A 20,653-nucleotide genomic window follows, 5' to 3' on the forward strand; every position below is an offset into this window, starting at 1 on the left:
TATCTTGAGTTTCCAGCTTGACCTGCTTTACATGTGTTTTTCTTGTAGCACATTTAACACTTTTATACCGCATCTTTCCGTTGCACCTCCCATTCTTTTCACATTCTATTGCACATATTGTGCACACCTACAGAATGATCTTTAGGCTACTTGTTCATACTGTTAATTTATACATCCACCTTAGATAGCCAGAACGGCTCTGAATTTCGTTTTTGTCTCCAATGACTGCAGGTGGATTTCTGGCTCCACACTGAACTTGTGAATTGCACCTGAGGTATCCGAATACCATCAACCTCTACTGTCCCAAACTGGTCAATCACAAAATGGGAAAATGGTTAGCAGCCACATGTGAAAATCTTAACTCACAACTGTTGGCTTGCTCATTTATAACACTAAATGATAACAGCATTGATAGAATTTTTTTTCTGCTATTTTCTATCTGAATTGTACCTTGTACATTCCTATTTTGCACCAAATAGACAAGTTTGGCAGAAAACAACTCTTAAATTGTTTACTTTTGGTTTGCCCATAGGACAGGTCAGACTGTACTATGCATGGGGGAGACGGAAGTTCTATGGCAGAAAAAGATAATTAATCCTTACAAGTGGAGAACAAATTCATGCTGCATAGATTATCTTAGTTAACATATGTCCTAATTGTTCTGCTTTTTATGGTTGACCTTGCATTTTTAGCGATATAAGAGTCATAGAATATCCTGAGTTGAAAGGGACCCACAAGGATCACTGAGCTCAACTCCTGAGTTCACAGATGGAAACCTAAAAGTTAAGCTATTTGCTGTAATTTTGTGTGCCATTTCAAATGGGTGCTTTGAGGTTTGGTTTGGTTTTATTTTGTTTTGGTTGTTTGTTATTTTTTTAATCTGTGGAATCATAGATATTTGAAAGGACCTTAAAGATCATTGAGTTCCAACCCCTCTCCCATGGGCAGAGACACCTTCCACTAGACTGTGTTGCTCCAAGCCCCATCCTGCCTGGCCTTGAACACTGCCAGGGATGGGGTACGCACAACCTCTCTAGACAACCTGTTCCAGTGTCTCACCATGCTAACAGTCAAGAATTTCTTCCTAGCCTTTGATCTAAACCTACCCTCTTTCCACTTAAGGCCATTCCCTCTTGTCCTATCACTACATACCCTTGTAAAATGTCCCTCTCCAGCTCTATTGTAACTCCTTTAGGTGCTGGAAGGTGCTATAAGAGCTTTCTTTTCTCCAGGCTGTACTCCAGCTGCTAGTGGAACTGGACACACGGGGTATAATGTACATCACCTGTGGGCCACCACTTAGTTAATGAGAATTTTTCTCACTATTGCACCGAGAAAAGCAGTTTTTATTCTCTTCTGGGAGGACAGAGGAAATTCAGCCTGGTTAGCCCACGTAACAGGAGTGTTCTGATCAAATAACTGTCACGTAAAACACTGGTTGCATAAGCAACTTCTTTTTCCCCACTCATTTCTGAAAGAAAAAGACTTGTGCATAATTTTTTTTTTTAGGAAATGAATGAGAAAATAGTTAGAAGTTCGTGGATAAAATTATGAAGATTTTTTCCAAGTAGAAATACAAATACTATGCCAAACATGCAGCTGTCCTCAGCAGAGGTAGACTAAATCTAAGACAGACCACATTTTTACTTAGTTTAGATGAGTATCCATTCACGTTTGATTCTTGTTCTGAGATGTCTGATACCCCCTGTGTACGGTGTATGCCCAAATCCCTTTTTGAGGTCTATGTGAAAATACTGTGAAAACTTAGCATTAGTATGCTCACTTTATAAACTGAGACAATGAAGCAGTAGAGAAGTGAACTAGTATACCCTCCTAAACTACATGAATATACTGGTCTATTGGCTATTCTAAGAAAAAGGGGTTATAAAAACAGCTTATGGGATGTATAAATTTGTCGCAATGTGTGTTAGAATCATTATAGGGGAAAATTAGAGGAGTGTAGGATAAGAAGTACAAGTAATGTGCATCTGTGGAGAGGAGAGAAAGCAATATTCATAGGTACAGATGGCTGGCAAGTATGCTCAAATGTAATAAGATGTTATCTTTGTGCAGTGCTGTGTCCATTCCTAGCAGATCACCAGCAAAGACTATGAATAATAAAAAATGCTAGAGACAGTCTGTCAGCTGTCTCTAGGGTCAAAGTCTGACAAGGTACACTTTTTATGGTTCCCTTGAAGTTAAGTTGCATATAGTACTGAAAAAAACCCCATTAATATTTAAGGCTTTGAGGTGGTGAATGTGTGGACTCAAAAGTAATCTGATTGAATTCAGTGGTATATATGTAGGTGCATGTGTGTATGGTAATATATCCTTATGCATAATTTGAATCCAATAAATTAAAAATAATTGCTTGTGTTCCATTTGAAAATCTGTTACATAAGAATGCTGTGAGATCAGATACTCAGAAGTCAGGTCCCTTATTCAGCTGGTATTCAGTTATGTCTGTATCTGTGGCAATCTAGTCTTTATTTAATCTTTTTATTTTCTTGAAGTGTCTGCTTATATTTTGCTCCTGTCCTCCATCACATTTGTTTTGAACAGTGCCCAACGTAATGGGGATGCTGGATGCTATTCTCTGTGTGCTCTTTGCAACAGTTCCTATGAGAAAATCTCTGTTATCCATTGGACATCACAAAAACTTATTCTAAATAAATTATGAATGCTTATCTCCACTTTGTTCATCCTGTTCTATCTATTGTACTCCTTAAGTGTGGAGATGTGCTTTCAGTTACACCTGTCCATCATCATTTGTGTTACAGTTACATTCTATTGTAGTTGTGGATTAATTGTAGTGAGTCTTAAGATCCCTAGTTTATTCAGTGTTTGTCCCTATATATATTTTTAAATGCTCACTGAATGAGGTAAAGGCAGGAAAAGTGGCATGTGGTTGTGTAAACAGAGATCTGATTCTTACGATCCTTGGATATGGTGTCTTCATTTGTGTCTGTGAGCTCTGTCCTTGGTACCATTATGGGCAATGCAGAGGGGGATAATAATGTACAGGATGTGCTGGATTTCACTGATGTTAGAGGGGAAAAACCTGCCGCAAAATATCTCCATATCATTTGGAATGTGTCTTCACCATATGTGAGATGAGATGCTGGCCATCTTCAGATTAAATTCTTGATTCAACATCAGAAAAAAAAATCTTCAGATTGCACAGAGCATGTATACAGGAAGAAGGTAGGAGAAGGTTAACTATGAATTAGTATTAAATAGTAAGCAACATTGAAAATGCTAGTAATGAAATCTGGTAATAGCGTTTGTATACAAGAATGCCAAATTATGTTGCAAAATAGATTTTCACAGGAATAAACCAATAATACAGATTACATCAAAATAGAGTTTTAAGACTGTGTTTCCATAGCTTCCTCCCCTGCCTCTTCCCCCTCAAAAAAAGAAACCCTGCCCTTCAAGAACTTTATCACAGTAGCAAAATTTTTTAAATCCTCCAACATGGCAAATTTTTAAAAAATTAAAATATTCTGAAAGCAGCAACCAAAACATTTGCTTCAGAAGAGTAACCACAATCAGCCATAACAGAACAGAACATAATCAGCCTAAAGTAGCAAAGTTTCAGAAAATCCAAAAATGGGAAGTCATGAAATATTAATTAGAGTTATTGCTATGTTGGTCTGATGTAAATTCAATAAAAACAGTTTTGTTTGTTTTTTCTTTTTTAAATTTCTCATTTAAGTTATGAATTTTTTTTTTCTCTGCATCCACAGGAAGAGTGAAGACAAAAATATTTTCCTTTCAGGGCTATCAGATTAGTTTTTTACAATTCATGTAAACACCCATAAAACAGATCTCCATCAGATAGATGATATTCTAAACCAAGCTGTTTGAAGTTCTAGAGTAATACGCTTAAATGATGCAACAACAACAACATCAATAAGAACTGCTATTTGAATTACCTCAATTGTAATATTCTCCATTTGGACAGAAGTCTTGCTTGAGTAGGTAGGCCAAATTGAGCTTTGAAATCAGTGTTTTAGGGTTGGGGTTTTTTTAAATAATTTTACATTATATCCAAGGCCAAATATAGTTTTGTTAACATCCATGGCATTTCTCTTGATTGGTGCCCTATTTCTTCTTGCCAGTTTAAATGGCAATAATGTGAAGTACATTATAGCATATTTACTGTACAATGGATGCAATTCCTTTGTGTTCTCAATTTTTCCTCCCTTTCTGTATATTTGTCTGGGTTTGTTGGTGTTTTTTTGTTCGTCTGTTTGTTTTTAAACTTGGTAGAGTTCTTTTAGAAAGAATAGGAAAGGAAGAGGTGAAATAATTTTGCATACAATGTCCTCCCTTGAATTTAGGACTTCTCCAAAGGGCATAATACCTTCCTTGGGATGGTTATATCCATGTGTTACCCTGTAACTTATTAACTTACCACTGTAACTCAGTGCTGTGGTAGATGTAGCGAGATAGTGTAGTTGCCAAGCAGTTGCTTGGTCACAGCTACACTGATTTAAATAGATCAAGCAAGTAATATTAAAATTCAACCACTCTGCTTTGGGCAGGTGGGATTGGAGTGGACAGTCTGCAGAGTTCCCTTCCACCCTCATCTGAGCTGTGAACTGGGAATAATGCAGCTCAAGGATCAATGTAATTTTATTTATTTGTGGATTTTTCTGTCTAAATTACATCATTTTGTATTTTCAATACACTACAGTGTATTTCAAGGAACAAGCATGAGAAGAATACTTTCTGAAATTCAAAAGGCCTTATTTTTCCCCCGTGGTTTACTGAACTTGGCTGTTTGTACCTATATGAATCACATGTAAATAGGATCATCCTTATTTGATAGTCTTCAGCATCCAGCTTGCAGAACTGAAAATAACAGTGGAAAAACACATCTCTGAAATATCTGCAGAGATTTTTGTCATGGAAGGAGGAACTTTAAAGAGGACTGCAAGATTCCTTCTTCATTTTAGTCATTTATTTAAAGCTAATTGTCTGGAAGATGCCTTTGGATGTACTTTGTTTTTCAATGCCAAGCAATATGAGGAAATTTAAAAATTTTATGATGTGTGGTAGCATGTTTCAAAGAACAATCATATGGTCTGCATACAGACTTTTTAAAAACAGTAGAGTGAAAACAACACAATACTAAAAGCATAGACTTGATACTAATTTTTCAAACCTTGTTTTAGGTTTTTCAAGTACTTTAAGCTGCTTCCAAAAAAAAATTAACTGACTTGTATATTATACATATGATTTATTTCAAATACTCTATAATCCCTCTTATTTTTCATATAACTATCAGTGTATACTATTTGTGAAACTAAACTTTTAAAATTCAGATTGTGTTTGAAGTCTGGTTTAGGTCCAGGACAGCTATTTTCTCAAAATTCTACTGTAGCTAATTAAGTTGACCTTTTATAACAAAGTAAGTTTGGGAATTTAAAAATTAAAAGACAAACCAAATTTGCCTATTACTAAAAATATTATTCTTCTATGCCAAAAGTTGAGTATTGAAATATGAAACTCTGATTGTGCCCTGTGTGTATCTTTTCTTCCTGCCCCTGCATTGCCTATTTCAGTAACATTTCTTTTTTTCCCTTGTGTACCCACATTTTCTGTTTTTATTCTACTGTGTTTTTCTCCACTAACACTGCTCCCCTTTTTCTTCCTCTCTCTGTTTTACTGCTGCTGGTGAAGATAATAAGCTCATAAGAAATACCCCGCTGAGACAAAGCAACGGCCCATATCACCCAGCAGTCAGTCTCTGACAGTGGCAGCACAATGTGTCACTTAGGAAGAGTAATAAGTTGGATCACTTTCTGCAGTCCATTCCCTTTCTAATCTCCCATCATCCACCATCACTGGATTTGAGATGTCAGAGAGTGTATCCTTAGCTGGTCCTTTTAAAATCCATTTATCAATAATGGCAATGAATTTGTCTAATGCCTTTTTGAGCCTTCTGATACTGTCAGCCTTCAAAACCTATGGCAGCAAATTTCAGAAGTTCATTACCTTTTTTTCTGTTTTAAACTAATCTTTCATTTATTTTGAATACTGTTGTTTTGCCAAATTTGTTTAACATACCCACTCACTTGATTATGCAAATCTTAGTCATATCCCCCCACAACCTTCTCCTCTCCAGACAGAAGTTGCAGTGCTTTTAGTGTTTCCTGATAAGGTCTCTGTCCATCACCTTGAGCATTAGTTGTCTTCCACGGGGAAGACAACTCTGTCCACAGAGACAACAGCTCTGGATCAGGTCTGTCTTTACTTCTTCAGATGTGGACACTAGAGCTCCATATAGTTCTCAAATAATGGGCTCACACAGGTTTTACGTAGCAGCAAAATTATGCCCTCTGTGTTATTCTTTGTTCTTCCTGCTAATGTCCAACATTACTTGGCTTTTTGACTTGCTGCTGCATATTAAACCAAATACTTCAGAGGAATGCCAACCGTGCCCAAACTACTTTCCTGGCTTGTAAATGCAAGTTCCAAATTTAGCATTGTGTAGACCTGTAGATTTACTTTTTTTTCCTTCTAGATGCCTTATCTTACATATATCCACACTGAAGTTCACTAATCAACTTCTTGCCCAGTTAAGCCAGACTAGTGAGCTTTTTCAGGAATTTGTCACCATCAGTAATGAATTTCACTATCTAAAGGATCTTACTATGAGCTATGAACTTGGAGATTTCAGTGTTCATTATCTTTTATAGGTAATCCTAGTAATAAATAAAATTGGTCCAAGCGCTCATCCATGAAGAATTATACTTGTGAATTTTTTTCATAGTAAAAATCCATAAAACTCTATCCTTTGCTTTCTGTTATCTAACCAGCTTTCAGTCCACAAATAAACCTTTTTCTTCAGTCCCATGACACCTTTGCTTTTTTAATAACATTACTGTGGAATGTTATTGGAAGGCATTTGTAAAGCTTATGTATATTCAAATCCCCTTTATTTACATACATGCTGACAGCTTCATAGAATTAGAGAAAACTAGTCATACAGGATTTCCCATTGAAGAAACTGTGCTGACTTCTGCAACAATCTTTATCTGTGTGCTCTGTTAGTCTTTATTTTACCATCTTGCCAGGGATAGCAATCAGCCTTCCCAGTCTACCGCTCCCTTTTGTAAATGGCTTTTCTCCAGATGACTGTTTCTAGCTTTACACCAAGAAAAAGAGTTATCTGTGGGTACCTTTATCTAAGAACAATTAAGAAAAGGTAGTTTTTTAGAATATTCTCTGAACATGCTCAAAAGCCCAGGTTCCTAATACAGGTTGAGAGCTAGATGGAATTCATGGCTTGGGTTTGGAAAGTTTTAGCTAAGCTCTGATTTTTACAGAAGGTATTCCTTTGAAAAATGAAAATGTAACTAATAAAAAATGTATCTCTCCTGTATTGTTTACTTAGGTTGGAAGCCTACTGATATCTTGTCCTCTTTCCATTTTTCATGAGTAGGGGTCAGTTTTACTAATCAGAGATTACAAACACAGAGGTCTATAAACGAGGGATGTCATGGTTTTACAGCAGTATAATACATAGCAGCTCCTCTGGAAAGGCACCCATTTTCACCACTACAACCTTTGAGTACCACAGTACTAAAAATAGTACTGTAGTGGTGAAAATGCTGTAATCATTGACATTTTTTAATTTCCTTTATAGCCGAATGAGAGGCTAGAGAGGTTTCAGTCAACACTTCATCCTCTGTTTTGTAAACCAATCAATTACTTCTTCAGTGAGGTTTCTGCATGTGCACATTGGTCACAGTTTGGAATCAGGCTCTACATCCTGAGTCACAGGTTTAGAGTACATAGTTGAATTTCAACAAATAGACATCTTCTCAAAAATTATTTACCTAAGTAAATATGTTTGCTGTCAGATGTTACGCAAACCTGAGTATCTATAAAATATTAGCAGAAAAATTATGAATTTTAGGTTTATGCAAATTTGCAGCAACACTTTTGGCTATAAACCCTATTAATTGGCTGATACAGTTTAAAATTTGGTTTAGTTCTATATTTTCTGGAACTATTTAGAAAATATTATAATCACTTTTAAAAATGGTGCCTTTGCAGTCGGACGTAAACCACCACAGATAGAAATTAAGAAAAACTCTTGTACTGAAAAATTGCATTATGCACCATGTGAACAATTACACTGGATATTGCATATTAGTATTAGTGCAATTTTTTTTTTTCAGCTAATGAAATATGTCATGGTATCTTAGACGGAAAAGGATCGTTGTGTTCTGTACAAGATGTTGAAATGTTCATTGGTAGATTACTAGCAAGCCCAAATAATCAACTTCCTATATTAATTTAGGTAAATTCGTTGTGTAAAGATTACTTTAATGACAGATACATGCAATTCACTGCTTAAAATTATTTAAAACAGGATTTAAGAGAGAATAACAAAGCTGAACAAAGGTTTATTCTGAAAATATATCTGCATTTGCAATTGTTCTGTTTCAAAAATTTATTTTGCATATAGCACATAAACTGTATGTCCTAGGGAGCACAGACTGCCTCTAGAGACAGCATGCCAAAAAAGGAGGCATAAAAGGAAGATGGATAATGTGGAGAAAAGCAGTCCTGGCTCCATCTGCTGTCTGGTTTTTTTTTTCTCTCCCTCTTTTTTTTTTTTTTTCTTGACATCTTCTTGCTTGGGGCATTTATGGTAGTTAGGTCTTATATTTCTTTGAACCCTGACTGATTTTTTCAGCATAGTTTTTCTGCTTTTGCCTGCTGTTGAGATAGTTTAATTTTGGGGAAAAAAATCCACTTTGTTTTGTGTTTCTGAGCACCACCGAAAGATTTGTTCTGTGTTGTTCCCACCAGATACAACTCAGATTAAGCAGGAACGTAGGGGGTTTTTTGGGTTTTTTTTTTAGTCACCCTAAAATCAAGTTAATTTTGTGGCCTTCTCTTCCTCTTCATCTGTATTAGTAAATGCTGTAAGGAGGCCCAGGCACAGTTTTGGAATTGTTATTCATCCTTACACGTATGTTCACATTAGCTGTATCAATGCATAATTGAAAAGTCTACTCCAAGTGCTAGATTTTCATGTCATTTTTTCTCACAGTCCTCAGAAATAGAAGGATTGTTGGACTAGAGCTGAGGATGAGAATCTGAGAGTATGGAATGCTACAGATTTTTCCTGTTCTTTTGTTGAATAAGATTGATCTTCAGAATAATTTCTGAGGCTGCTCTAATTCGTGCCAAAATCTCAATCACAGAGATATCTTTTTCTGCCCTAACCACGTACTGTATAGCTTGGCTCTACTTCCAAAATGGTTTTGTCCTTTTAGAGTCCTAATAAATATAAATATTTTACTGAAAAATTTTAATTTACTTAGATGTCCAATAGATTTCAATAGTTACTTTCTTATATATATTATACAAATGGCAGAATTTTAAATTCACAATTTTGTGAATTGCATTCACAAAAACTTCCCAGTTGGACTTAGTCTAAATACTGAAATTTGGAAAATGGCTCCAAAACAGAAATAACACTTTTGGGTCAATCCTAGAGTTCAAAAATTTTTACTGAGCTATGATCCTGAAAAGATGTGCATCACTGTTCTTCTAAAATGTAGTTCTATCTTAAATATAGGACCCAATTAAAATTTCCAAATGGGAAGTCTAACTACAGATTGCAGAAATACTGAAATACCAAATATGTAGGCAAGAATGCAAGTAAGTCTTTAAAAATATTGATCTTTGCAATAGTAGTGAAAGCTCCAGTCATAGCTAAACATCAGAAAAGCATACTGTGACTGGAACTGATAGAAATTCAAACTATATTATAGAGAGGATTTTTAAAAATTAGTAATTAACAAAAGTAGTTCGTAAATATATGGTGGGTTTTTTTTCAGAAAAGGAAGAACACTTATTCACCATAATACAGAATTTGCAAATATAATAGCATATTAGTAATGCAGTTAGGCTAAATATTCAACGTTCTAGAAAATACTACAATTCACGATTCCTGATGATTTTGCGACATAAGAGGTAAAACCATTTTTGTGGTGTGTAAGTCTAGTAGCAGATTAGATGCCAGAATAAAAAACTTTATATTTGAACAATCCTAACACTGAAGAAGATGAGATGATTAAAAAAGAAATCAAAAAAACCAACCAACCAAAAAAACCCCAACAGCAAACCACAAACCAAACCAAACAAGAAATGGAGTTGTAGAGGTCTCTGATAAATGCCTACATTAATATAAAATGTAAGTTACTTTTCTACAGCTTACTAAAGTAGCATATGCTTCTGGATTTTTGCAGTCTAGAAACCAATAATTTGACATTCTTTAAACAACCTCCCTTATCAGCAATAATTAAGATATGAGACAAGTGAGATCTCTTTTAAGGAAGTGGTTATTTGCTGAAAAACATACGTTTGGTTGTTCCCAAACTGCTTGTGAATATCAGTTCAAGTGTTTCCAGCTGCAGTAGAAGAGTTGGAGTGATACAGCTGTGAAATCATCAGCTGCCTTTTACTCAACAGGTCTGCAATTAAGGAGTCCCTTTTGTTGAAGCTGTTCCATAGGGAACTGCTGAATGCTTCAGCAGACGTAGTTCTTGAATGAGATAATTTCAAGGAAGAAGAAGATATCTCAAAAAGTTAAATTTCATTCAGTTCAAAGCACTTCCTCTCCAATCTCAATCACATACTAAAAAAAGATTCAATCCTAGAGTTCAAGGTTTTATTATGCTAAATAAAACATTGTTATTATACTAAAAAAATACTAATTTTTACCCATTTTTATGTAAGCAGTCACACACACAAAATTAATTTTCATTTTAATGTGTATTTTTATAGTCTAGTCTAGTTATTTTCAATTTTATTCTTACGTTAATGTTCTCCCTCGTTAGGTTTTTCCTCATAAGAATCAGGCAAGTAATAGTGGTCATAACCTCCAGGTTAAGATAACTTAAAATATTGAGACAGTCTTCAAGGATGTGTTGCATCATGCTCAGTTCATTTATTCCCCAAAGTATCTCTTCAAAAATTAGAATTAAAAGCATAGTATTATAAATAAAGATTAAGAAAGGGTGAGTGATTCAGTTGCTCATTTTGAGAATATCTTCTCTGGCATCTTTGTTTTCTAAATTGATATTAGGGATTTTTACCGTGTAGACTCAATTCAGTTTATTGGTTTATTGGATCTCTTCCCCTGGACATGTTCCATTTCTTTCTGCTGGATCTGTTCTGTTGAGGCTAAGGTTATTTCTGATAGTGTTTTGAGAGCATATTATGTGTCTTTTTTTTCAATTTACAGTTCAACTGCCTTGCATATTGAGGTTATCTTTCAGTATACCACATAAGCAATATATGGCAGTTGTACAGTGATTTATACTTTGCAATCTACTTTGTTGCAACAAAACCGTTTCAAATACTACTGAGGAAAAAGCATAACTAGAATTTCTTGTGAGCAAAATTCACTTCTGTATTCAAAATACTGTATCTTTTTAAATACTTCTCTTGAAGTATTCTCTATACAACATACAGAAAAATATAGATGCTCTTCCTGTACACATCACATAAAACACTCATGCTGTTATCTTTTATCTGTGGTTACAGTTCAATCACTTTGCTCATTTTTTCTGTTTCAGACGGTTCGCCATGGTTTCCCTTATCTACCCACTGCCTTAGCTTTTGACCCAGTTCAGAAAATTCTGGCAATTGGAACAAGAACAGGAGCCATACGAATGTATCCTTTCTCGTTCAGAATTTACACCATTTCTATGTATTTCTAATACAGTGATGTGAATTACCTTCTACAAGCACTCAGGTAAGGTTACGGTTTATGTTATGTTCTACTTCATTTTGCTTTACTGAATGGACTGGAAAAGGATGTGCTGTTGAGGAATTGACCAGATCCTGAAGGTGTCCAAAGAAAAATTTTTGGTTGAATTTTTAGCGTATGGTTTTGGTATAGATTGGTTAATATAAAACAGAATTGAATATTTTCAGCATGAAAAGTAAAGGTAGACAGCAAAGTGGTAATGAGCAAGTTGTGAATGTTGTGCTAGCAATAAATAAGTTCATTGCTGCAATGCAGTTAACCAGCTGTAGACATCTTCACTGTAGATATTTATGTATGAAATTATTTAGACTCCTTCAAGTGAATGGTGGGAAATAAGTGATTTAGGGCAGAACTCATCTCTTCCCAGAGGATAAGGTGAAACACTGTAAAAGTACTTATTTCTTTTCATTAATAATAAAGGTACTTCAAGGCCAGCAATTTATATGGGTTTTTTATACAAGTAGCAATTTTAAGTTAGAAGTCTACGCAGAATAAATTTAATATAAAAGTAATGAAAATGTGGAGACTTTGATTTAAAAAAAAAAATGAGAGTATTTAAATGTGATGTATTTCAAAATGTTCCTCTACATAATTTTCTTAGTTTTTCATGGTTCCAATGCATTCCAATTTGGTGAAAATACATACAAAGTAAGGGAAAAAGGAGAAAGAATATTGAAGAAAGGTTTAAAAGTTACAGGATACAGAATTAATAAACCAATATTTTTTACAAACTTTTTGTAGCTGAATGAATTATATGTTTGTGGTAGGGGACAATGCTGTATAAAATACCAATCTAATATCTTCTGGTTATTTTGCTATCCCTGTTCCCAAGGTAACTATAAACCTAATGAACCCAAAGGCAGGTTACAAAATAAAGAAAAATCTCCTCCTGGAAAACCAACCTGTGCTTCATGTAACAGGACTAAAACTTGTTTCCTCCGTTTTTGGGTACTCTTGGTCTGAACAGTTGCATTCTCGTAAGCCTCATATTCTATCTGATCCAGAACTTCTCACAGGACTCAATTAATCATCTAGTTATGTGACAAGCTTTGCTTTGATAGTCCTATTCTTAATATTTACCTATATGAAATAGATTAAACATATTCTGTTCAAGTACAAAGAAGAAAATCCTCTTAATTTGTGCGCTTCTGGAAAAGTGCAAGTCCAGTAGTCCAGTCATGCTTTCTTCTTTTCAGAGCTATGCAAGGTTAGAAAGCTGGAGCTTTTTTTCTGGAATTTTCATTGGTATCTTCTGTGAGTGAGGATATTGGGAATTTCATGGGTAATGTAGAGATAGGAAGAAGACCTTGGAGAAGATTGACTCCTGAGCCCACCTCTTCTTTCCATCTCAGCAATCTGGCTTTTCTAGGAGCAGTGCTGTCACTGACTTGGCATCCTGTATCTTTCTAAATCCCTACTTTGAGGAAAATGCAGGTACAGAGCCTGAATTAGTACAGGTTCATGTAAAGTGCATGTCTTTGGCCATAGGGATGGAACATGAAGTAGAAACATAGCTTTATTACATAAATTTCTATATATATATTCTATAAAAATGTATTATAGTTACAGGAAGGAGGGAAAAGAATGTTTTTGAAAGCATCCTTCCTTGTAGCATCTCTTCTCCAGTTTTTTAGCAAACTCCTACCTCATTCATTGAAAAATTTCTACCAATTCTAGTATATGAATCAAACAAGAGAATAAAGATTACCAGGAAATTTGATATTTTTTAAAGATACGTCATAACATAAATGCTTCTCAGCTTAGTCATACAGAGCCTGGTTTGCTTAATTGAGCCCTGAGTTAATAGAAACTATGCATTGAAAACAGAGGACGCCATAGAAGGAGTTACTTATTTATTGATTTTAATTAAGGCTTCCCCACTTGGCTCTCAGATTTTCACAGAACTTATTACATAAAAAGCCTAGCTGTGAAGTAATAACTTTGCAGTGAAACAGGGCCTAGGACTACACACACAACACCACTCATTTAAGCCAGTCTTGTTGCAACCATTTATAATTGTTGAAATAAGACAATAAAATTCAAGTCAAGATGTAACAAATTTGGTATTACATCTGAAAGTACAATTCATAATGGATTTTTTTTAAGCAAATTGACAACAATGTAGATTCTAATGGCTCTAAGTCTTCCACAGCATCCTGTAAAAATACTTTTTAACAGAACAGCACAATTTCGTTCTGCCATGAATATGATAGATGACAGATAAAAAAGATAATTCATTCATACATATGTTGTGTTTGGCTGGTGCTTCTAAACAGTGCTGTGAATAGGTTGAAAGGACAGACTATTTGGCTACCATCAGAGAAATTCACCCAATTATTTATTTGTTTATTTATTGGTAGCACCAAAAGGGCCCAGTTTGGATTAGACTCCGTTGTGCAGAGCAACCCAAAGGCATAGGAAGAATGAGTTTATGTTTAGAATTCATGAAATGGTGTAGAACAAGTTTTCCTGTGACCAGTGTAAATCACAAAATGGTATTGTTGCCTTCTTGTTTTTCTAAAAGTTTCACAAAGAATTAGTGTTTCGATTGGTCAGAAGTTAACAGGTCTCAAAAGACAAGCTGTTCTAAAAAAAAAATGGAGTGTGTACTTCTGTGTTGTGAATTAATGTTTAACATCTCGCCTTCAGGTGATCATTTCGAGTGATCCAGCAGCACTGCTGAACTTGACTATGCTAAATTGGCCTGAAATAGAGTATATTATTCATAGGTTGCCATTAGAATACAGAGATAAATGAAAGTTCATTTTGGTGTGACAGTCAATTTGTCTTTTCCTAGATTTCTTTTCAGGGTGCTTAGACGCAACTGCTTTAGCTTCTATAGCACTGGGAATTGCTGTTGCTGTGCTCTACTGATCCTAGCAGTCTCTGTGGGATTCTCAAGGAACTTCAAACACTAGGGAACGTTTTACCTACAGTCGTAGCTGCTGGGTACTGGATCCTCATAGGGACAGCTGTGCTCTAGCCCACAGAATGAGAGTGCACTCTAAATCATCAGTGAAGGAGTATCTTCCTATTACCAACACAAGCTAACAAAATCTGCAAATAAAGGGCCAAAACCCCAGTCCTGAAGCAGTTGCTATGGCATCTGGTTGTTATTTTCCTTTGTCCTAAACACAGCATTTATTTCCCCTCTGAGGTCTTTTCTCCTGTTTGACACCTTTTCTCAGTTCCCATGTCTTTGATCATTGCTCAGATCATTGCTTGATACCACTCTACCTGGAATATCCTTGCTTCAGCAACATACATTCAGTTGAAGAGGGGCTATGAAATTGAATTCCTTTTCTTATTGTCTCCATACCCTTCTTCTCTAGTCCCAGTCTGGAGAGTCTTCTGATGCTATACACAGTAAAACAAAGCATGCAGTCTGTGGTTACTATTAGAGGAGCTTCTGTATCACCATAAAAGGAGGTGAGAAATTAAGATAGTTGGTCAGACTGAAGTCTCCATTTCAGAGGAAGAAGAGAAGCCTTGGGGTTTGTCACAGTCTCAGTCTGAATAAATAGATTAAAATGAGCGTTGTTAACAATGATATTCCAGTAAAAGATCTGAAGAAGAGGCATGTTGTGCTCGGATTTCAGGATGCGTATTTCTATATTATCATTTATTCAGCTGACAAATGCTTGTTAAATTTCATTATGGGTACTTTCTGGAATCACCAAGTCCTTTCCCTCGGAATTCTTGCATTGCATCAAAGATGGGCTTAGCCAGTACAGCCACTTATTTCAAACATAGAGAATACAACATCTACATATTTTGGTATTGAGCTGCTGATTATTTAGTGGTCAACTGCAGTAAGACATTCTGAAATAGACTCCTATAGCTATTATCTTCTTCTCTTATTGTTAAGTGAAAGTTTATCTTAAATCCAGTGCAAAGCAAACAGCCTACTGGGTCCAGAATGGCTTCCACACCACTGCAAGCTTGTTCACCATCAAACAGGCTTAAATTAGTAATATGTTTTTGTACATGTTATAGTATTGTATGTTTTTGTCATTAATACATATTCTTTAGACTAACGGGCTCCATATTGTCATGGATGCAGGTTATGGGGCATGCAAATCTTCATTTTCACTTTTTGTTGCTTGAGTGAAAATGTAAGCCACCCACAACACATGCAAGGCTTTTCTAGTAGTCATAACAGCTTGCTGTATTCCAATATTATCAGACAACATAGTGGCCATTTTATACCTGGGCAAACAAAATTATTCTGACTCACTAACACATGAAAGTGGAAGTGTTGCTCTGCCGCCGCCTTTCATTTAGCTGCACACTCCTGACACTTTCTTTGCTGATTCTGGTGCTTATCAAATATTTCTGTGAGCAATCCAATGCACTAACCTGGAAAATACTTTGCCAGGTTACCTTTTTGCCAGATCAGTGAACTGCATTGTCTGGTGTTACCTCTGATGTTAGTCAGAATGATGCAAAGAAACTGGAAGGAGTGCATAATTGGGACTGAACAGAGAGAAATGGGAGAGTAACAAAATTTTGGCACTAAGGAGCAGGTTATTAAATTGACTTGTCTTACTGTGCGAAATTGCAGCTGAGAAATCTAGCTATGGCAGATTGGAGCTGTCTATGAAATTTGCTACAAAATGTAGAAATAGCCTTTCAATTTTGAGTGGTATGGAAGATAGCATCTCTTTTGCTTACATTTAAAAAAATCTTAGTGTAAAGCCATTTGCAAAACACAAAAATTCTTACAGATTCTGCTCAAGAGAGATTGTGCTTTAGGATCATATTTGGAATAATTTTTTTTCTGGTCTGTTTTATGTGTTTCTTCCAATGCTTTAATAGCATTTTGGAATATCAAAATAGTGATTTTTGAATATTGAATAAGGTACAGCAACACTTCTTTTAATAGGGACATTTTGTGAAAAAAACAAACATGGCTTCAAGAAGGCCAATGGCATCCTGGCCTGTACCAGAAATAGTGTGACCAGCAGGACCAGGGCAGTGATTGTCCCCCTGTGCTCAGCACTGGTGAGGCAACACCTGGAGTTCTGTGTCCAGTTCTGGGCCCCTCACTACAAGACAGACATTGAGGTGCTGGAGCATGTCCAGAGAAGGGTGACAGAATTGGTGAAGGGTCTGGAGCACAAGTCCTGTGAAGAGCAGCTGAGGCACTGGAGGTGTTTGGCCTGGAGAAAAGGAGGCCTGGGGGAGCCTTCTTGCTCTCTACAACTACCTGAAAGGACAAGAGGAAATCGCTTCTGGTTGTGCCAGGGGAGTTTTAGATTGGACCTTAACTGGAAAAATTACTTCACTGAAAGGGTTGTCAAACCATGGAACAGGCTGTCCAGGGAAGTTGTTGAGCCACCATCCCTGGAGGTGTTCAAAAGTCATGTAGAGGTGACACTTAGGGACATGGCTTCGTGGTGGACTTGTTAGTGCTGGTCTTATGATTGGACTCAGTGGTCTTGGAGGTCTTTTCCAACTTAAATGATTTTATGAAATTGTCTTGGTCTTTCTGTGAAACAGTCAGTAATCATATCTTTGATTCCAGAGTTACTGTGCCAAGTGAAGGGGAAGGGAAAATCTAAATCCAAGGTAGCTCTATTGAACAGCATGGTTCCTCAGCAGCTGATGTACACAGAGAGACTGTATTCCTGGGAGGTAGAACTGAGGCTGTTTGTGCACTCTAGAAAAAAAGAAATCCAGCAAAGAAAATAAATAGCACTAATTAAATCATTGTTTGCAGAATTCTGAGTAGGCATAGAATTTTACAGTAGTTAAAGGAAATGTGGTAAAGAATGTTTGACATCAGATTGGATGTACTTTTAAAGAAAAGAGGAAAATATAACTTGAGGTTTTGGTCTGTGAGAAGGATGGCATAATATCTAAATATAAAGTGTGACAGATTTAGTCTCCCTGGAGCTGCTGTCTCTTAATCTAAACAAGGTTTCAGTAGACCTTTATCCTTAAAATAAGCCAACTGTGTTCTATGCTGTTTACTCTGTGTGATTTATTGGGCAGATGGAATGGGGGAAGCACAGACAAGATCATAAAACCAAAGTTCTGTTGTTTGACTTGGAGGAATCATTGATACATTTCATCTTTTATCTCGCTGTGCAACATATTTGAGATTTTTCCAGAGAACTTGAGTGATTCAGGAACACAAACTTCACCGAGTCAGTACTCCTAACATAAGTTCTTTTAAAAATTCCCCTGGAAATCAACACATACAGATATGTATTTTTGCTTGTATAGATACCTAGGCAGGTTATTACAAAAAGTAATTATTTTCAATCTACAAGAATAAAAAATTTTTGTGAAATATGCAAAAATAATAAAATTTACCTGTATTATTAAATTAAACAGAACCAGAGTTTGGGGAGTTTTTCTATGCTGAGACTGATATGCATTTGACTATGTGTGCATTCACATATGCAGACATACTAGGTTTCTGCATACATGCATAAATTTGGATCCATTGGTCTCCCAAGCCTCTTTCATGCTTTTTAAGAGCAGGTTGAATATGTTGCAGTTAAATGTACTGGACTTCCTTCACTTTCAGTTGGTGTTTATCCAGGAGATAAAAGTGGAATCTGACATCTGCAAACAAATCTACTGATAAAATATAGATTTTCATATATTTGGAGACACACATAGAACTGGCATACAGGTGGATTAATCTGGCAGGATTTTAATTGGAGCTGATGATTGCATTTGTGAACACTATCTGAAAAAAAAAATGCTTTCTGGATGTTTGCAACAAGATTTTTTTTAGTGTAATAAAAAATCCCACCTTACTCTGTTATTGAAGCGATGACTAGTGGTGATAGTCAACCATTTCAAAGAAGTGATATGTCTTAATTAGACCTTGTGTAAACTTTAGAGCTTTCCCTACCTTTTTTTTGTTCAAAACTTTCTGTCACCCACAGGAGTGCTGACATGCATAGGAAGTAATGCACATCAATTTGCTTTCCTTTCCAGTCTGCTAATTATCTTTTTTAGACAAATATCCGTGACCTAAATTTGGCAAACATCCTGAAAACACAGAAGTTTGTAGTCATACTATATGCTTAGTTGTTTATTTTGACTCCTTTCTTCTTTTGTTTTTTATCTGGCAGATACTCCTGATGGTAGAGAGAATTGATATTTCTCCAGATAACTTAGGAAAACTAACATCTAGCAAAAAGACAAACCCAAAATACATAAGCACATACACATACTGGAAGTCTTTTAGTGTTGTGAAAAGAGACTTATATTTGCCTAGCCACAGACACTCTTTCCATTTAAATTCTTGTGGACTTCTCAGAGTTAGGTGTCTTTCTTGCATGTATGTTATTTATGGAGGGAGAGCAGGGACAAAAGGCAGTTGTGGAGAGTTGAGTCTCCATCCTGAGGTAGAAACACCACAATGACCCTGAATAATTGTCTCTGCATTGGGAATACCAACATAGAAGAACTTTGGAAGTTTTTGGAACCAAAGAGATCCACCTATGAGGATTTTCTACAACAAGGAATATGGACCCAGCTGATGGTGGTTCAGTAGGAGATGGGACAGACATAGTCAGACACTATTTCAGCCAAAACCTTACATATAGGTGGAGGACAAAAGCACAGTTTTTCCTGAGGTCTGAGAAATGGGAAGATGGACAAAACAGAAACTATGATCTTATTCTTCCTCGAAGAAGTTCTTTTCCCTCATCCATGGTCAGCTCACTCCCTCTTTCCCTAACTGACCTAGTTTCACTCCAATTCTTATAGTTCTTAGATTTCTATTCCTCAGCCCTGACCTGTCTTTTATTAAGTGGCATCAAACAAGCAATATTCTTTCAATCTCCATCTTTCACCTGACCTGTGCAAGGCAGTCTCTGAATAACATGTTTTTCTAAGGAAACTGTTCAAGTCAAGAACCAAGATGTTTCCCAAGTGCTTTAGATACAGCATTCAAAGCCACACATGAGTACAAAACGAAGAATCAAAAAAGAGCATCATGGGAGAAAACAAGTTTGACCAAAAGAGGTTGTGGATCAAGAGCTATCAGAAAATGAATTGTTGAAGCAGACAAGTCCTAGAGGACATCAGAGAATGAAAGCGTGGCATCAATCTCTTTGTCCAGACAGAGCACAGGGAGGGGAAATGACCCAGAAATTTTCTGAGTCTGTTCCTTTTTAGTGTTGTTATGAAGGAGATCAAAGGTAGTTAGAAATGTATATGTAGAAGTCATCACCACTTAAACATATTTCTACCAACCTACTCAATTCCCTTCTGGACATACAGTAAGTTCATAGCTCTCCTCAATTATGTACACAAGTACCATCCTCAGTGCCCAGATCATTTGGAGATGGTGAAGGGTAGTACTTCAAAAAGAACTGGTCCTTAGTATTTGTATCTGAATGGAAAGGCTGCCCTGAGTCCTTTCAGAGGTTTCACAAGGGACAGCAGGCACCAATGATGCAGAGAAAACTGGGAACATTATACCCCAGTCTCTTACGTAATGCCTTGCACTCAGACAAGCATTTTTCATTCACTACTTCAGCGTGCAGATGTCCAGCCACTTCCTGGAAAGCAGGGCCTCGGCACTTGGAACACTTAGTCACTTGGGAAGACAAATGCTATAGTCACAGATATCCCCTACTTTTTCCTCCTTTCCCTGAGCATGATGTAGTATGGTATGGAATATCTCTTTGGCCACACTGGGTCAAGTGTCCTGCTGTATCTCCTCCCAAACCTGAGCCTGCTCACTGCTGGTGCACCATGTGCAAAATAGAAAAACTCAACGCTGTGCAGGCACTGGTCCACGATAGTAAAAACTCTAGTGTGTTATCAGTACTGTTTTAGTCTAGTATCCAAAACACATCACCTTACTGACTT

General features: G+C 36.3%; 1 protein-coding gene across 11 annotated transcripts in view; it reads left to right on the top strand.

The window, feature by feature from the left end:
• STXBP5L (syntaxin binding protein 5L) overlaps positions 1–20,653 on the top strand; it is a 194,221-nt gene that overhangs the window by 6,697 nt on the left and 166,871 nt on the right. For all 11 annotated transcript variants that reach the window (XM_064644494.1, XM_064644486.1, XM_064644487.1 and 8 more), the window contains exon 2: positions 11,616–11,713. In XM_064644494.1, coding sequence (XP_064500564.1) covers positions 11,616–11,713 — 98 coding nt within the window. The remainder of the gene's footprint in view (positions 1–11,615; positions 11,714–20,653) is intronic.

The sequence above is a fragment of the Pseudopipra pipra genome, chromosome 2 (assembly GCF_036250125.1).
Source record: "Pseudopipra pipra isolate bDixPip1 chromosome 2, bDixPip1.hap1, whole genome shotgun sequence".
Taxonomy (NCBI): domain Eukaryota; kingdom Metazoa; phylum Chordata; class Aves; order Passeriformes; family Pipridae; genus Pseudopipra; species Pseudopipra pipra.